The sequence below is a fragment of the Thamnophis sirtalis genome, unplaced genomic scaffold (genome assembly GCF_051295495.1).
Source record: "Thamnophis sirtalis isolate CommonGarterSnake01/CBP01778 unplaced genomic scaffold, rThaSir2_p1.2 scaffold_9, whole genome shotgun sequence".
NCBI classification, from domain to species: Eukaryota; Metazoa; Chordata; class Lepidosauria; order Squamata; family Natricidae; genus Thamnophis; species Thamnophis sirtalis.
In genome coordinates this window covers 69,466,316-69,486,242 of record NW_028261389.1, presented here as the reverse complement: position 1 = coordinate 69,486,242, position 19,927 = coordinate 69,466,316, and the positions used below count along the sequence as shown (strand labels likewise).

At 42.3% G+C, this 19,927-nt stretch overlaps 1 protein-coding gene across 3 annotated transcripts in view; it reads left to right on the top strand.

Moving 5' to 3' along the window:
- Positions 1 to 19,927, top strand: part of SHISAL1 (shisa like 1) — a 109,714-nt gene that overhangs the window by 37,079 nt on the left and 52,708 nt on the right. For all 3 annotated transcript variants that reach the window (XM_087722213.1, XM_087722214.1, XM_087722212.1), the window contains exons 2-3: positions 10,537 to 10,636; positions 15,693 to 15,906. In XM_087722213.1, the coding sequence (XP_087578339.1) occupies positions 10,570 to 10,636; positions 15,693 to 15,906 (281 nt within the window). In that variant the 5' untranslated portion in view covers positions 10,537 to 10,569. The remainder of the gene's footprint in view (positions 1 to 10,536; positions 10,637 to 15,692; positions 15,907 to 19,927) is intronic.

The window sequence follows — 19,927 nt, the reverse complement described above, 5'->3', positions numbered from 1 at the left end:
GACTCAATGGAGAAGAGCCTAATGCTGGGAAAGATTGAGGGCAAAAGAAGAACGGGATGAGAGAGAATGAGGTGGCTGGATGGAGTCACCGAAGCAGCAGGCGTGAGCTTAAATGGACTCCAGAGGATGGTAGAGGACAGGAAGGCCTGGAGGAACGTTCTCCATGGGGTCGTGATGAGTCGGACATGACTTTGCAACTAACAACAACAATAAGTTTTCCCCTTGGTATAGCTTTTCAAAGGCCTGCCCTACTGATCCTGTTTCCTCCTTAGTAATACTTTGGGGATTTTTATCATGCTCTGCGCCATGTTCACACAGATGATTTTTTTTAAAAAAAATTGAGGCACAGAAATGCAACTCACTAGATTTAAAGACTGAATATCCCAAAAATAAATTTCTTTTGATGGCATTCTGGTTTTTGGCAGAAACAATCCATAAGGAACAATGAGTTTGCTTAATAATTGATGTGTTCCCTTAACAACTTCTGCAAAAAAGATAAAATCAGATCAGTCACAGGGGTGATCCACTTTAAGTCCAGCCTCCATAACAGTCATAATAGCAATGGCAATAGCTTCACAATGTTTTACAGCCCTTTCTAAGCAGTTTACAGAGTCATCTTATTGCCCCCAACAATCTGGGTCCCCATTTTACCGACCTCGGAAGGATGGAAGGCTGAGTTAACATTGAACCGGTCAGAATCGAACTCCTGGCAGTGAGCTGAAGTAGCCTGCAAAACTGCATTCTAACCAAAATAAAATAGAATTAACTAACTAACTAACTAACTAACTAACTAACTAACTAACTAACTAACTAACTAACTTTCATGGCAAATGCTTACTTATCTGTGTATTTTATTTCTTGAGCTTTTCTTTTGTATAGCTCAGGAGTGTTAAACTGGATTTCATTGAGGGCCGCATCAGGGTTGTGTTTGACCTCGGTGGGCCAAGGTGGGTGTGGCCATGGTGGGTGTGGCCAGCTCGACATCACTCCTGTTGGGAGCGCCTGTGGCACCCCGAGCTCTCTGCCAGCAAAAACAGACTCGCAAGCTCCATTTTTACCTGTGCTCCATTTTCACTGGCAGAGGGTTGCAGGAGGCCATGGCAACTGACAACGGAGCTCAGGACCCTGTTTTCGCTGGCAGAAGCACCGCAGGCCAGTGCTTCGCTGTTTCAGGGCAGCCCCGCGCACCACATCTATGTACCCCACAAGCCAGATCCGGCCCCTGGGCCTTGAGTTTGACACCCCTGGCATAGATGGTATACTTCCCAAGTGCAACATCAGGAGATCAGCACAAGTGGAAGCATTCACACAGGGTTACCATTCCAGAGTGATGGACCTTTATATAGAAATATGAGCTGTGGTTCTCCTAGACCAGTGTTTCTCAACCTTGGTAACTTGAAGATGTCCGGACTTCAACTCCCAGAATTCCCCAGCCAGTGAATGCTGGCTGGGGAATTCTGGGAGTTAAAGTCCGGACATCTTCAAGTTGCCAAGGTTGAGAAACACTGTCCTAGACAGTGGCAATATCCCTCAGGCTGATGGAGCATAGGATACGTGGGGTAGTATAAATAATGATTCCAGGGTTGCCTTTCAAAGGAAAGGAAAATGAGATTTTTTTGAAAGCTGAGGAGACAGTGGCAAACAGTGGCATTGCTGGAGAAAACAACCGTATGCTGGTTTGCAGAGATGGGTGTTTATTTCACAACCTTTAGGTAATTTTAGTGTAATATGTGGGTCTGGGGTCCATTACTATGATGTCCCAGGAGGAGGGTAATTTATTTGGATAAACAAAAACAACACTGAAGAGCCATACCTTTTGCTAGCTAATGCACTGCTCAAAGGTGTGTTTGTAGTATAAATAAATCACACTATAGATGCAAATAGGCTAGAAAATGATTCTCTAATCCTCACGTCTTCAGTCCCCCTAAAACATCCCAGCCTTTTATAATTCATTTGTGCTTGAAGTTAAAAGCTTAATGAGATTAAAGGGGGAGGGTGTTTCCTCCGCAAGGCTACTTCTTAAAAAGTAATTTACCAAACTGACACTTTGCTACACTCTGAGAAAAACGGTATCACGTATGAATGCCTCTACTCATAACAATCCTGCAAGGGAGCGCGTATAACTGACCTAAAGTTCTGGAAGTTAAATAGAGAACTCTGGAAGTCAATTGGATACTCGTCCAGTACTTTGACTATTATGCTATGTTTGCTTTTTCAACATTTCTGGCAAAATACAAGAGAAGAGAGGCCTTTATAGAAAACTTGGATTTGATTGGATTTATTACATTTATAGGCCGCCCAATCCCGAAGGACTCCGGGCGGCTTACAGAAAATAGATTTTAAAAAGAAGAGTTAAAACAAACAGAGGAAAAACAGATTAAAAGAAACACATCATGCACCCAGTCTAATCGGGGCTGGACCTCGGTCAAGAGGTCAACAGCCCCAGGCCTGCCGGAATAGCCAGGTTTTGATAGCCTTTCAGAAGGCCATGAGAATGAATAGGGTCCGGATCTCTGGGGGTAGTTCATTCCATAGGGCGGCTACAGAGAAGGCCCTCCCCCGGGGAACCGCCAGCTGACATTGTCTGGCTGATGGCACCTGGAGAAGGCCCACCCTGTGCGATCTCATCGGTCATTGGGAGGTGTGCGGCAGAAGACAGTCTCGCAGATATCCGGGTCCTAGGCCATGTAGGGTTTTAAAGGTAATAACCAGCACCTTGAATCGTGATCAGAGACCGATAGGGAGCCAGTGCAGCTCGCGGAGGATAGGTGTAGTGTGGGTGTACCTTGGTACACCCAATATCACTCGCACGGCTGCATTCTGGACTAATTGTAGTCTCCGAACACTTTTCAGGGGCAGCCCCATGTAGAGCGCATTACAGTAATCAAGTCTTGGTGGTCTCCTCTTACATTTCTGAAAATATGAAAGTTGATGCACAATGTCCTTTCTTTTATTACCATTTCACCCACTACACCAGGGGTGTCAAACTCGATTTCATTGAGGGATGCATCAGAGTTGTGTTTGACCTCAGCGGGGGGTGGGGGAAAACATAGCCAGGGAGGGCATGGCCACCTTGAGGCCACTCGTGTTGGAGGCACCTGTGGTGGCCCGAGTGCTCTGCCGAGCTCTGTTTTCGACTGTGGCAGCCTCCTGCAGCCCACTGTCAGTGAAAACTGGAGGCCATCTTTTCTTTTGGATCTTCAGGGCTGCCACACTTACTGGGTGGGAAACTGGGAAGGGAGCGGGGTTGCATGGAGTTGGTGGAAATATTTAGCCACAACAACATTCTTTTCTCTGAGAGTCAAGGACGTTCAGCCTGCACCTGGAGTGGTGTGACTGGGAGGCATCTCCAGTTGGGACGGTGGATTGATTGGACCATGTGATGGACATGTAGGTGCAGGGGAAGGGACTTAGACTTTCCTTTGGGTGGGGAAAACCTGGGAGCTTTCAGATTTGGGTGTTCCCAGATGTGCCAATATGACATCTCTAATAAAATGGAACTTTTAGGAACTGCTGGCCTTGGAGTCTTCATTCGTTGGGGGCATTACTTGAAACCCTGACATTGAAGCTCGGGGACCGCGTGCGACCTCCCCGTGCTCTGTTTTCGCTGGCAGAGGCACCGCGGCCATTCCTTCACTATTTCCAGGGTGGTCCTGCAGATCTAAACACTCCGCAGGCTGCATCCGGCCCATAGGCCTTGAGTTTGACACCCCTGGTGTAGTGGCATCAGGATAGAAACCGGGAGACAGTGAGTTCTAGTCCCGCGTGAAGCCAGCTGGATGGCCTTGGGCCAGTCACTTTCTCTTAGCTTTGGAAAGGAGGAAAGTGGCAGACCACTTCTAAAAAAATCTGGCTACGAAAACTGTCGGGACTTGCCCAAGACAGTTGGTGTTGCTATGAGTCAACACCGACTCGAAAGCACCCCAAAAATAAAATAAGATATACCCATCAGTAGGCTTTCTTTCTCTTTGAAGCAGCAATTCACAATGTACAATAATTGAAGAGAATAAGATGCATGCCTGGGTCATATTTACTTTATGAGCGATGGGTGATTCATTCCATGCTCCCATTTGCAAGTCCTAAGATGCTTACTGTCATCTGAGATGAATATAGGGGGGATGTAATAGGATTCAGGATATAAAGAAGTGGGGGGAAAGGTCTTTATTGCTAAAGAATGTTTTTCCTTTTTTCGCAACATAAACTGCTGTTGTCAGTTCAAGGGTGATTTTCCCCATGACATTTGCAATTTATTAGTTTGTTGTTCCATTTCAGTGCCTCTCAGCTTCTCTTTATCTGGGCTTTATGGGGCACATTTTATGATGGGAAGTTCAGTATTGAACATGAAACGCTCCCATTCAAATGTTCAGATCAGGATTACACAGTTTTCAAGACTAAAATATTTGTTTGTTTTTTTTCCTGGCTGTAACTTAACAATAGCTCCAGCTCCCATGGACACAGCCTGCAGCCATCCAGGCAGGAAAGCTTTAGCCAAAAGGGAAGCTCAAGTATTTCTGTACCCCACCCCACCCCGATTTATTTTCTGTCAAAAACTATTATGATAGCAGTTTATACCTAAGGACATCAAGGCCCCGTCATTTGCAAGACAGGTTTAATTTAAATCAAGTTGCAGGGGTGGATGTCAACTGAAACACAACTGCTTGAAGGTTAAATCCAAATTAGGTTTAGTTTTTGGATGCATTTCTCATGGTGGTGGTTGCCCCCAAGGATAAACCATATGGGTTTTTGGCTTTTTTTTAAAGGTTGAAATAACTCAACATCTGGTCATTCCGTGGGTTCATCCTTCCAGGTTTATTATTTGTTTATTACATTTATATCCTGCTGTAATTCAATTAAGGACTCTCAGCGGTTACATGGCAATGTAAACGTCCACAGCTTCTTTTTTAAAAAAAAAAATGGAAAATGTAAGAATAGAATTATAAAATAAGAATAAACAGTACCAAACCTCAAACAGTTTTAAGCTGTTTGTGGAAGACAGGGAGAAAGCCAACTGAATTACAGCAGTTCCAAAAAAAACCTAGCCCTTGTCACAACCAGTATTCCCTGGAAAGATCATGTAACCTGGGCTGATTCCAGTTCTGAATCTGACCTACTGTTAACCATGGAGGACTTTAAAGCAGTGTTTCTCGACTTCCAAGGGAGCAGTGGTGAACTAAAGATAATTCCATGAGATGGTGAGCTATTGACTGTGGCAAAGAGGCTGCTACAGATTCGCCTGGGTTCGGGAGACCCTGTAGCTAATGTTATGACTGGTTCGGAGAACCTCCAAATTCCATTTCTGGCTGGCCCTGCCCACCCCATCCTGCCCCTCCCCTCCCAGGAGTCTCCACACGGCCCATTTTTGATGTGAGGTAAGTGCAGGGCCTGTGCGGAGACTCGAAGAGGGGGGGAAACGGGCCTCACAGAAGTTCCAGAAGTCAGGAAACAAGCCCGTTTTTGGCCTGCGGAGCCCAGGGGAGGCAGTTTCTGCCCTCCCAGAGGCTTGGGGAAAGCCTCCGGAGCCTGAGGAAGGTGAAAATGCCCCCCCCCAGTAGTGCAGGAGGCCAACCAGGTCACACCCACCATGGCCATGCCCACCCAGCAACCGGGCAGAGAACCTGTTGCTGAAATTTTTGAAGCCCACCCCTGCAAAGAGGGTAGAAAATGAATCAGTACCTCAATTTCTCTCTGGGCGAAGGAGAGGACTTGGGATCATCCACAGGGCTCCATACAGATTTTCCCCATGACAAGATTGCAAAAAAGCAATTTTCGGCGAGTTTCAGAGCTTTGGAAGAGAGGAGAGTTAGCTTTGCCAAAACCATGGCACACTGGGTTGATCCACTTCCTTTCTTAATTACTTTTACTGGAAATGGCTTGTAAATTGCTTTTTGGATATTAAGAACCTTCAGAAGGACAAGTTTTATTATACTGGATGATTTTCGTTCAATCCACAGTGAAGAAATTTTACGTAAGTTTAAAACTTAAAAGAAAATGTTTCATTTGGAAATAAGCAGTAAAATTGTGATTAAAGGTTTTAGAAAGCCTTTAAATGGGTAAATCAGTCAGACTGACGGGAAATAAGGTTTTGAAATTCTTATATGAATATTTCCTTACTTTTTTAAAAAAAAACTTTAAAAATAACAACCAATTTGAATGTGAGATCTGCAACTGAAAGGCAGGGGTTCTGGGTTTGAAAGTGGCAATTAAGCAACAAGATTGAATCCTTGTTTCAACACAGACACACACAGACACACACACATATATATTCGTAGATTTTCATGGATGTAGGTATGCTGGTCTTGTTGTATTCGGGTTTTTTCCCATGTAAGATTGAGATTGTCTTGGCAATGTTTCGGCAAGGTCTCACTCGCCATCATCAGGTTGGTGTTTTTGGCTTAAAGCTTGGCCGGAGCTGCCGTCTTTCTATAAATCTTGGTGGGGGTGCTAACTTTGTTTCAGTAAGTGGATTGATTTGATGTGTGGCTGTATCATGATTGGTAGATTGGTGCTGATTGGTGCTGGCTGTGGATCCGTTGTTGTTTTGTGTTGTAACGGCCTGGGTGGTGGGTGGGGTGTTTCTCTCCCTCTCATCTCCTATCTCATTTCTCTCCTTGTATCAGTAGCTGAATGGTAAGGGATTTATCTCTATGTATTATATGTCTGTATATATGTATGTATAAACCACTGTTAATTGTCTAAAGGCTCTGTGTGGGTGTATCTCATAACAATAGTCATGCTGCCAAAACGTCTGCAGTTACTTTACTGTTGTGCTCAGAATGGGATGCAGTTAGGAGAATAAGGCTGCAAATTTTCAGCTCAAACCTGGAAGGATTCACTGCAAGAATTTTCTTTGAAAAATCCCATTGGACTTCTTTTAAGGCAAAACTAGCAGGGGTGAGCACAACACAACTCAGCAGGCTCCCTGTTTTACAGTAGAGGTACTTCAGAGAGGTTTTGCTGAACCTTTGAAAAAAGTGTCTTATCCCACTTAAAAATAAACCCTCTTTAAACAGTGGTTAAAAAGTGAGCTCTGTTTAAAGATCAAAGGGACCATTACTTTCTGAGCCCTTGATTTTCTAGTCTTGTTGACAATCATTCCTCTTTGGGGGAAGATTCAGAAGTCTGCCAAGTAGCAACTTCTTGCATCTTGTAACTCCCAGGGTTTTCAAAATCAAGATCTTTAAATACAAATGTCTAGTCTTCATCCCTTTGATCATTTCCTTTCTTGGCAGCCAAGCCTGGCCTGGTTTCTTTCTTCTTGGCAAGCCAACCTCTTAAGGGAATAATGCAGGACATCCATTTGCAAATCTAGTGTAATAGACATTCTCAAGGTCTTGGATCATGATCGAAAACTGTGTGCGCAAAAACGCAAAGCAAAGCTTTGATTGTCTCATTGGAGCATCTTCACTTTTTTTTTTGTTTACTACATTCTGCAGGTCAATTCAGAACTTCCAAAAAATTAAAGTCTCGGAGTTGTGGCTTGTGGCTCTATTAGGAATTAGATGGAATTAAAGAAAGAGGGTGAAACCCAAACCCCAAATATGTGTCCTTCCCCAAAGCAAGAAGAAGGAATCTTGACAGGGCTGACAAATCAAAAGACTGATTTCTCATTGTGAGATTCCAACTTTGGAAGGAGAACTTCAGTAGTATTTCACACTTTAAAAGCATGAAAGTATCCAGATGAGTATCCAGATGAAAGTATCTCAACCACGACAAATTTTAAGAAGTGTGGACTTCAATGCCAAAGAAATCCCCAGCCAGGCAGCTAGATTAGTGATGGCTAAATATTGAGGACGAAATTGGGATAGTCAAAGAAATGAGTGATATAATGAAATTTGGAGTATGGCAACAAATGAGAAATTAACAGTGGAAATTAAATTTTAAAAAGAGGTGATCAAAGCAAATAGTTTTAATGAAATATGGCGGCGGAATTTTAAAAAATCAGTGTTTTGAAGGGAGGTAAAGGGAATAAACCTACTCAAGAATATATGTTGCTTTGGAGGGATTAAGGGCACAATTGGAATATATCGTATATCTTTTAGCTGTTGTAGATGAAGAAATATAAAGAGGGGTGCACTCACTGTAATATTTGTTTGTTTTTTTCCTTTTTCTTTTTTTCTTTATTTTTTGTATTTAGATTTATATGTACTATGTTTGTGTTATTTGTGTGTGTGTATACACGCACACACACATGTGTGTATGTATGTGTATATATGTGTGTGTGTGTGTGTTTTCGTAGATTTTGACGGGTACAGGTATGCAGGTCTTGGCGTATTCGGGTCTTTTCCCATGTAAGATTGAAAGTATCTGGGCACCGTTTCGACGAGGTCTCACTCGCCATCTTCAGCACAAACACGAAGCCGAAGGCACCAGCCTAAAGATGGTGAGTGGGACCTCGTCGAAACATCGCCAAGATATTCTCAATCTTACACGGGAAAAGACCCGAATACGCCAAGACCTTTCGGCTTCGTGTTTTTGTGAGTAAAGCGTGGTTGGAGCTGCCGTCTTTCTATAAATCTTGGTGGGTGGATGTGTGGAGTGCTGGCTTTGTTTCAGTAAGTGGATTGATTGGCTGTATGGTTGTATCATGATTGGTAGATTGGTGCTGATTGGTGCTGGCTGTGTGTCCGTTGAGGTTTTGTGCTGTGACGGCCTGGGTGGTGGGTATATATATGGGTGGTGGTGGGTATATATATTCATATATATGTATGAATTCCCCAGCCAGCACATAGAGCTGGCGAACAGAGGGGAAAGGGGTATTTTCTGTAATATAGAAATTGTCCTTTCTACTGTGGTTGTTTATATTAAGCAGCCTATGTTAAGCAGCCGAATAATCACAAGGTGATACTGATTATATTTGTATTCTACTCTTGCTTCTTGTTTTCAAGAGGTTCTGCACAATTGTCTCTTTCATAATTCTTTTATTCTCCTAATCTTCCAATGATGGAGACTAGCGAAGGGGAGGATGGACTGACTGAAAGTTCCCTATGAATTTTCATGGCTGATTGAGCTGTGAATCTTCCTCTGCCCACGTAGCTCTGCCAAAAAATAACAGCTTCACCAAGGTGGCGCTTGATTATTTGTTGGATTGTATCCTGAGATATCATCAGTTTGAAGATGTAATCTCGGAGAGGCTTGATTTCCAATTTTGTTGGCACTAGGATGGCAATTGTAGATGGGGCACCACTGCAAGGGTTATTGAGCTAATGATGGGTGCTTATTTCTATTGTTAGAAATAGATGCTTAGTACTATATTTATTTTCTATTTATAAATACATAAGTATGAGTGCATTTTATGGATTATTAGGAAAGCAATTACTCCATAATTTTAAAATCTGAGTATGTAGAAAAGGAGAATCAGCTCTGTTTTCCAGTAAGCTTTCCAGGATAAATTCCCAAGACAACCAACTTCTTGTTCGATGTTTATAGAAAATGAAGCTACTAGATCAGACTTAGGGGTGACTGAATGAGGTTAGGCCTTATATTAGGAGCTTTGTGAGATGGTCAAGAGCTCCCTTTGATATTTTCTTAAATGCTTTAAAAACCTGTTGGGCTTAATAGCAGCCAGAGGCCTTTGAACATGACTGCTTCTGTTTTAATGCTTTCTGGTGTAGGGAGTTAGCGCCCATCCCTCTCCTAGAAAAATGAAATATCCTGGGAAATATTGAAAAGGCAGAATATTATATTTCCCTAGATAAGAAATGGGGAAACTTGTTTTTAGGCAGGAAAAAGACTCTCGGGTGTTTTAGGACTTGGCTTGGTCTAGGATGGTCACATTTTCCCAATTGAAACTATGGCTAAATCTGTCTATTATGTAGTAACTGTGGCACGACAAAACCGCGGTCCACTAAAGCGCGCCCGATTAAAGCGTGTCGCTGACGTCATCAGCAGCGCGACAACAGCGACCACGGAGAAAAAAGGGCGCTTTAAAAAGCGCTTTGAAAGCAAGCCGATTCACGTTAAGGTAAGGGTTAGGGTTAGGGTTAGGTTAGGGTTAGGTTTAGGGTTAGGTTAAGGGTTAGCGTTAGGTTTAGCGTTAGGTTAAGGGTTAGGTTTAGGGTTAGGTTTAGAGTTAGGTTAGGGTTAGGGTTAGGGTTAGGTTTCAGGGGGTTAGGTTTAGGTTTAGGGGTTAATTTTAGGTTTAGCGCTCACAGCGTGCTGTTTTCGTCACGCTGTGATGACGTCAGGTACGCAGTTTCGTCAAGCGCGCTTTAGTCGAACGCAGTTTTGTGGTGGAACCGTCGTAATGGCTAGTTGGTGTTCGTGGATGCGTTTTTGCCAGTCTCCTGCCTGGCACACTGGTTCACACCAGTTTGTCCAAGCCAGTAGCGAAAATTGCGGATGGCCCCGCCCACCCTCCCCAGTTCTACGGCATCCCATTTAGGCCCCCTTTTCACCAAAAGCGCATGTGCCCGATCACATTTTCAAACTGGTAGGGAAGGTAAGTGAATACCATCCTGGGTTGTATCAATGTATGTGTACTGTAAGTGCAAATATATTCCCCCTCTTCTAACTTCACAATTTTGTCTGGTTCATTAGGTGATTCTCAAACAGATCAATGAAAAGAAAACAATGACAAGTTGTGGTCGGCAATCCTTACATACACTGATTATTGTATTCTGTTCGCTCTGGTCGGCAGGTAAGTCTGACTTTTTAATTTATCGGTGGCTTTTATTTTGATTTCAAATCCCTGAAATGTTTGCTGTGCTTGAGCTCTAATCGCTAAGGAAAACTAAAATGACCTCTTTTTTGTATGAGCTTTTCACGGGTCAGCACAGAGTTAATAAAAGACAATAGAGTAAGAAGGTGACATTTGTTTTTTTCTGACAAAAGCTCCTTTCACCATCTGGTTGTTTTGTTGCTGTTGGTTTCTAATCAACAATAGAGCTGATATGTCTTGGGAAAGGCAAGTCAACCATATAGTATGTGCATATTATTTCCTGCTTCTCGTTGGTTTAATAGAGCAACACTATAAAAATAAGGGACGTGGTGGCTCAGTGGCTAAGACACCGAGCTTGTTGATCAGAAAAGTCGACAGTTCAGCGGTTCGAATCCCTAGCGCCCCATAACAGAGTGAGCTCCTGTTACTTGTCCCAGCTTCTGCCAACCTAGCAGTTCGAAAGCATGTAAAAAAAATGCAAGTAGAAAAATAGGAACCACCTTTGATGGGAAGGTAACAGCATTCCGTGACCCTTTGGCATTTAGCCATGCCGGCCACATGACCTCGAAGGCATCTTTGGACAGTGCTGGCTCTTCAGCTTTGTAATGGAAATGAGCACTGCCCCCTAGAGTCAGGAACGACTAGCACATATGTGCGAGGAGAACCTTTCCTTTTACCTTAGTAAAAATAACCTATAGGCAGGTATTTCAAGACCACTGTATACCTTCAATAGGAAGACCTTTAAAGAGCAGGAGGAAAAGAGTGATAAGAGTTTTTATGAAGGGATTGATCTGCAACTCAGATAATATGGTGTAGAAGAACAATAGCATTTCCAGGTTGACATGGACCTTGTGATTATACTAGGACTAAGGGACCAGTGGGGAGGGGGTCAGAAAGCAATTGTTTAACCCAGGGGTGTCAAACATGCCACCCGTGGGTTGATTCTAGGCCGTGGAGTTCGCCTGTGGGCCATCCTGGAGATGGCGAGGGACGGGCCCCTGCTGCCCCTGGACCGGCCATGCCCACCCAGTCAGCTGCGACAACCAGACCACATCCACCCTGGCCCCCCAAGGGCAAAAATAATCCTGACAAGGCCCGCGACGGGATCAAGTTTGACACCCCTCGTCTACCACATGTAAAAAAATCAGGTGGGGTTTTGATTATAGGACTATGTGGCCATGATTTGGTTTCTCCTTCTGAAGGACACTACAGTTGGGACACATCAGGATATAATGACTGATTCTCCCATTTCTGAAAAAGGCATAATCTATTAATTGTCTAGATGTGTCTCTCACCCTAGCTAAAAGAAGCTGCCATTTTTAACCTGGGCTTCCCGAGACTGTAAAAATCACACACTTAGTCCCAACCCCCCCCTTTTTTTAATTTAAACAGCTGTGAATTATATTCATTCACAGCCCGTAATGATTCACAACCAGTCTTTGAAGAGTCTGACAGAAGTCTGCCACAGTCTTTCAGGGTAAGGCTGATAGGCACCCACCTAGAGCCGAGGTGGCGCAGTGGTTAGAGTGCAGTACTGCAGGCTACTTCAGCTGACTGCTAGTTCGGCAGTTCGGCTGTTCAAATCTCACCGGCTCAGGGTTGACTCAGCCTTCCATCCTTCCGAGGTGGGTAAAATGAGGACCCGGATTGTTGTGGGCAATATGCTGACTCTGTAAACCGCTTAGAGAGGGCTGAAAGCCCTATGAAGCGGTATATAAGTCTAACTGCTATTGCTATTGCTACCTTGATCTCCCTTGAAATGCTGCCAGAGACCTAATTGCCAATTAGTTTTGCAAGGCCAAATGGAGCACAGAGTCACACGGAGCTTCAGAGTTTAAACCGACCAGAAGGAACAAATGTTGCAGAAGCTCACCTCCGTTTGCTCCTTTTTTATTTCTTGTGGGAGGAGCCAATCATCTCCAAGCCTTACTCCCAAGTTGTCCCTTTTGTCTTAACTGTTCTTGCCCTCTGGCAGCTCTGCACATGCGCGCACTGGGAACAGGCTCCCCTGTTTCTCTGCTTCACTGATGTCAGGCTCCAGAGGCAGCACATAACTACCAGATGGCCCTGGTCTCCTCTCTGCCTCCAATGCAGAGCCCTCATCCAAGCCTTCCCCAGACTCCAGGACTGGCCCATGTTCCTCCTCAACCTCCTCACTGTCCGACTCTGCTACCAGCTCCTCAGGCCACTGACGGACCACAACAGTGTCTCACAAGGCTGTATTGATCGAGGGCAAATTGCAATAGATGTTTGGGTTTTTTTTTTAATCTTTTTGTTCTCTTGAATGTCACAGACACCTTTGTATGAATTTGATGCATCATTAGCCACAGACAGTCCGCAGGGTACTTGGTCTCAGACAACTCCTTTGTTGTATCGATTTCAACAGGGAAATTAGAGGGCTTTGTTTACCGGAAAAATCAATGGGACTTAACCATTAGAGCCTAATCAGTTCGTAAAATGGAGAATCTCATTTCACATGTAAGGCTGGAGCTTTTTGGGGGGCGTGGGGGGAGAATGAAACCATATCTTTGGTTGGAACAAAAATGTTAAGCCTGAAGACCCCTGAAATGAAGATGCTTCCAGGTGATGGGAGATATAGGATTCCACCAGTGTTTTTCAACCTTGGTCCCTTTAAGTTGTGTGGATTTTCCAGCCTCCGGAATTCCCTAGCCGGCAATATTCCCAGTAAGCAGTCAGCATAGTGGGTGGAATAGAACCCAACCTACTGACAGGGAATTCTGGGAACGGAAGTCTACACATCTTAAAGTGGCCACGGTTGAAAAGCACTGGATTATACTGTAAAGCACTATAAGTGTCAGACTCGAGGGCCGCATCAGGGTTGTGTTTGACCTGGGGGGGGGGGGCTAGAGTGGGTGTGGTCAGGATGGACGTGGGCAGCTTGATGTCACTCATGTCAGGGGCACCTGTGGTGGCCTGAGCACTCTGCCAGTGAAAACAGGCTCCCGATCTCCATTTTCAGCTGCGATGGCCACCTGCAACCTTCTGCCAGTGAAAATGGAGCTCGGGAGGGCCAGCCCACGGCAGAGGCACCATGGGTAATCCTTCGCTGTTTCAAGGGTGGCACCATGGGCCAGATCTAAGCACCCGCAGGTTGAATCTGGGCCCCAGGCCTTGAGTTTGACACCACTGCTATAAAGTGTTAATATAAGTCAATATAAATTTCCTATGAGAAGGAAAAGCATGGCAACTCTTTAACAGAAACTAATCTAAGCTATAATCCTATTGCAACAGTTTGGGGAATCTCCCCCCCCCCAATTCATAGCTGTGCTGGGGTGAAATCACCTTAGCTACTGGTTTGCAAATGTGAGCCCCCCTCCGTGCATGCGCAGGACCTTCCTAGCATGCACAGAGCGTCAAAAACAGGGCATGATGATGTCCGGGCGGGGTCTACCACTGCCACCCCTACTGATTCTCCCAAACCAGGTAGAAGTGGATGAATTGCACCACTGTAGCTGTGGCATTAAGAAAGCCTAAGATCTATCTGAGATTACAGAGGGGTGTGTGCATACGTGACCCGACAATTGCGCGATAGACATATGAGCGCTGACAAAATAGCGCCAATTAAAATGCAACGTCAAAATCGCGCCAACAAATTCGCAACGATAAAAGCGTGATGACAAGCAAAATAAAATCGAAAAATTGTTAGGATTAGGGTTAGGGTTATAATGTACGTATACGCATCCGACTATGTTAAGGCCCAGCACACTCACTGGGCTGTCTATAGTTTGTTGATGACGCGATTTTGTCGTCGCGCATTTGTCGTCGCGCTATTGTCGAAAATCAATTAGCGGTTTTGACGGCGCTCATTTGTCCGTCGCGGTTTTGTCGGCGCGCATATGTCTATCGCACATTTGTCGGTGAACCGTGTGCATATGATGAAGGGAATAGATCTTGGAGAATGAGGGGAAAAGATGCTGCCTGGAGAACCATCAGACAAGAGCAGCAGGAACACACACACACACCCAAGTCCCCCCCCCCCCCCCGCAATCACTTTTAATGGTCAGAGAAAAAAACGTAGGAAGCAGACACCATAATGGATCAAGTAAGTGACAGGAAGTTTATACTTGGCAGATTTGCTAGATTCAGTTAATGTCATCTTACAATTATTATTATTCTGTTTATTTCCATGTACACTGAGTGCATCTGTACCAGAGACAGATTCCTTGGCCAAGTTCAGTCCAGTTCAATTCAATTCAGTAGAATTAATTCATCTAGTTGCGTTTCCCGTCTGGTTTACCTGGGAGCCCTGGCATCCATCCTGCAAATTCCCTAAAGTTTCTTTCCCTGACTGTTAAAGACCCTGGGAACTCCTGCTGCTTTGTCTAATGCAGGTAGTCTTCAACTTACGGCCACAATTCAGCCCCAAATTTATGATGCCAAGTGAGACATTTCTTAAGTGGGCTTTGCCCTGTTTTTCGACTTCTCTCGCCAACATTTCTAAGCGAATCATTGCAGTTCTTGAATCGGTAACACCGTTGTTGAGTGAATCTGATTTTCCTCACTGACTTTGCTTGTTGGAAGGTAGCAAAAGGGGATCCTGGACACTGCAACGGTCATAACTGTGAGTCAGTTGTCAAGCATCCAACTATAAATCCCGTGACCATGCAGGTGCCTCCATGAGTGTGAAAAATGGTTGGAAGTCACTTTTTCCAGTGCTATTGTCACTTTGAACGGTCATGAAATGGACTGTTGCAAGTTGAGGACTACCTGTACTTTCCTAGGGAGCATGGCTTCCAGAGGTGGGTCGCTCCCAGTTTGGCCCGAATCAGGAGAACCGGCTCCACCCACCTGCCCGGACATTTCTGTGTATGCGCAGTAGCATCGCGCTCGAGAGAGAGACAGCGAACACCGGTAGTAAGCAATTTGGAAACCCACCACTGATGGCATCCCCTCATCCCCCAAGGTCATGAGATATACACTCTTACAGAAATGCTTGGCAGTGCTGCACAAAAGCTAATTATTCTCCTTTTCTGTTGCCAATGAGTTACAGAGAGATTTACACCTTGCCTTACAGCTTTCTCTGCACATTTTCGAGTCTGTGAGCCATATACCGATTACAAAGGCCGTTCCCACTTTGGATTCCATTGTCCCCGACTGTCGGACAACAAATCGTACATCTTTTGCTGTCACCACAACAACACCGTCTTTAAATATTGCTGTAATGAAACAGAGTTTCAGACTGTTATGCAGATGAACCTAACGGGCAGCGCGGATGGATACATGCATAAGTAAGTAAATGCCATCCACTGAAGTTACCTCTTTTTCTTCTTCTGTAATGAAATTTCGATTTTTTTCCTCCGTATTCAAAGTTTTACTGAGTCATAAAAGCAGATAGCAGAAATGTGTTTAATTGCGTGTGCAGCTAAAAATAAAAGAAGTAAATAACGCTGGAAAACGAGGAGGAGAGGGAATTGCCATTTTTCTGCAGAGCAGGAGTGTTATACTTGGCTAATTGCTATTCTAAACCTGTGCAGGCTTTGCATATTAATTACTTCTAATCATTTGCGCTTAAACAGTGCGGGGCACTTGATTGTATGATCCCTGGAGCGTAGCCTCTTCGTAAATTTTCTTTCTATACTTTTCTTTTAAATGCCCGTGGGCTTTATTTTTATTGCTTCCCTCCTTCTTTATATTCCCTTTTATTTTTGGAAATCCCTTTTAAAAACTCTGATTGAAAGCCGATGAAGAAAGCAATTGAATTTCACAGCAGGTTTGTATATGAAGCAGTTTTCACCACAGCCTAAACTCCGAATTTGGTTCTTAGTGCCTATAGTAGAAACAGCAAAGTAGAGTCTAGTTAGAATAGAATAGAACAGAACAGAACAACAGAACAGAACAGAACAGAACAGAACAGAACAGAATAGAATAGAATAGAATAGAATAGAATAACAGAGTTGGAAGGGACTTTGGAGGTCTTCTAGTCCAACCCCCTGCTTAGGCAGGAAACCCTATACCACTTCAGACAAATGGTTGTCCAATCTCTTCTTAAAAACTATCAGTGTTGGAGCATTTACAACTTCTGGAGGCAAGCTGTTCCACTGATTAATTGTTCTAACTGCCATGAAATTTCTCCTTAGTTCTGAGTTGCTTCTCTCCTTGATATTTCTCGGAGTATAAGATGCACCTTATTCCCTCAAAAAAGAGGGTAAAAATCTGGGTGCATCTTATACACTGAATACAGCATTTTTCGCCTCCTGAAACTCCGCCCCCTTTGCAAAAATGGACGTGCATAGGCTTTGGGAGGCTTGTCAAATTCCCCTGGAGGCTGGAGCAAGCAAAAACGAGCAAAGAAACAGGGTATTTTTTGCTCATTTTTGCCCCCCCAACCCCCAGGAGTACTCTATAAGCCTCCTAAAGGCTATGCATGCCCCTTTTTTTTGACAAAAAACAGGCCCGTTTTCATGAAAAATGGGTCATTTTGGGGAGGTCTGCAGAGTGCAAAAACTTTTTTTTTATTTCCTCTTCAAAATCTTGGTGCGTCTTAGATTCCTGTGTGTCTTATACTCCAAAAAATACGGTAGTTTCCACCCATTGCTTCTTGTCCTGCCCTCAATTGCTTTGGAGAATATCTTGATAATTCATAGTTGGATAATGGGAACTTCCCCATCAGTGTCTTATTAGCAGAGCCATATACATGGAGTTTCAATTGTGTCTATATGGATGCCATCTTGACTTTTTCGACCTCCTTCCCTGGAGACACTTATTGGATGCTTCCATTTCCTCTTTCAAGCAAGGATCATTTCTTTTATTTGCACTGATAATTGGATTATTTTGGGTTGAATTGCTGTTTAGGATCAAATATGACAATGTGATGTTGGTTTATCTGGACTACAGACACAATATTTTTTTATATAATATTTTTGAATATTTTTGAATAAACACAGACAAGCAAAACACAAAAAAACACCAGAAAACCATCTTCCATTACAAATTGTAGAAAGTGTGTCAATTGGTTACAAAAACCTTTTGTGCATCCCTTCCACAGTCATCACCTACAATTCATATCAAGTTATATATTTTAAATCATATATATATATATATATATATATATATATATATATATATATATATATATATATATATATATATATATATATATATATATATATATATAACTATCATCATACCTCAACCTTCATTTGACTATAAAACGTCCTTTTATATAAAATATTCCAAAATTTAAAGAAAAACCACATAATGGCATTCCGTTAACTGTTTCCATTATCATCCGGTAACATTACATCTTTATGACATGTTCTAAATAAAAAATTGATTGTATTTAATAACAAAGTTTCTAGATCTCTTTTCTTAATCACTGTTTACAATTTATATCCAATTTCCTTTTATCAAACCAGTACATACTGTATATATACATTATTTTTAACTAAATTTGACTTAATTTTTTATTATAAACTTTCATACATAACAGAATTTCTAAACTTCCTTTCGTAGTCACCATTTGCAATTTATATCAAATTTCCTCTTATTAAACCAATACATATGGATACATTATTATCATTATCAATTATTTATCTAACTATATCCATTATCACTTCATTTTTTACATAATGCTTTAAATTTGACTGAATTAGACTAATTTTTTATTATAAGCTTTCATATATCAACCTGTGTCTTTCCAGTAATAGTGCAGTCGTATATCTTTTGCCATTTGTGGGATTAGTCTTCTGGTTGTTTCCTTAATAAGATTTGCATGGACTTCTCTTCGCAACTTGTTGCTTGTTGCATATCTTATATAAGGAAAATAATAACACTAAAATAGAACCAAATTAAAGTTTCAAACCTCTCTGTTAACAATCTCTTATTGTAATCCACTCCTAGAAAGTATATCACGGCCTCTTACGTGTCCCAAGTCATCTCAAAAAGTATGTAGAATTTGTCCTGGATCAAATAATCCACGTTTCTTCCTTAATTAAATGTAATAAATTCAATCTCCAGAATAAGCCCATCTTTCGATCAAAGTCGAAATAGAAATAATGTTCCAAAGTTTAAGTCTGCATATTCCAACATTATCAGCACTTCGATTAAGAATAGAATAGAATAGAATAATTCTTTATTGGCCAAGTGTGATTGGACACCCAAGGATTTTGTCTTTGGTGCTCAGTGTACATAAAGAAAAAATAAAATAGAATACATTCATCAAGAATCATAAGATATAACACTTGGGAATAGTGAAGGTTACTAATAAGCAATCAAATTATACTAGGAAACAAATAAAACAATATAAATTTTAAAGATACAAGCAACATGGTTATAGTGATAAGTGGAAAGAGATAGATACTAGCAAGGAAGAGAAGAATAATAGTAATATAGTCTTAATAAATAATTTGACAGTGTTGTGGGAAATAGTTGCTAAGCAGAGGGATGGCATTCGGGGGAAAAACTGTCCTTTTGTCTAATTGTTCTGGTGTGCAGTGCCTTATAGTATCATTTTGAGGGTAGGTTTTGAAACAATTTATGTCCAGGATGTGAGGGGTCTGTAGATGCTTTCACAGCCCTCTTTTTGACTCGTGCATTAGACAGGTCCTCGATGGAAGGAAGGTTGGTAGCCATTGTTTTTTCTGCAGTTCTAATTATCCTCTGAAGTCTGTGTCTGTCTTGTTGGGTTGAAGAACTAAACCAGACAGTTATGGAGGTGCAGATGACAGACTCAATAATTCCTCTGTAATTAAAGACAAAGACTTTGTCACTTCCCTTTTTATTCGAAGTGCTGATAATGTTGGAATACACAGACTTAAACTTTGGAACAACAGATGAAATCTCATCTGTAATCCTTCAGCCATGACAGTATCTCTTTGATCTGGGTAAGAATCCTTTTGTATATATTCTCATATATATTTTTTTGCAAAATTAGTATTGTCTCATCAAGCTTTCTAAAAAGATATTCAGCTAGAAGCTGCATGTTCCCCTTCTTAGGTTTCAACCACTGTTCAGCCATTTTATTTCGTGAAATATAATTAAAGAACAAAGAAGATATTTTTTCTTCTATATTTCAATCCAAAGTTATATTAAAAAAATCTATAGAAGTAGAAATAAACTCCAAATGTTTTGCAAATTCAAAAAGTACAGAAATCCAGTGGTGCCAGTCTCAAAAAAAAAAAAAAGACTCTTCACCTCCCCACCCCAATGCCAACTGTGCTTTTATATTGGAAAAGGAGAAGTTATCCAGAACAACATATATCAAAAAGAAGCAAAAAGAAAAAGCAATTAGAGTCCAGCACAGAGATGAAA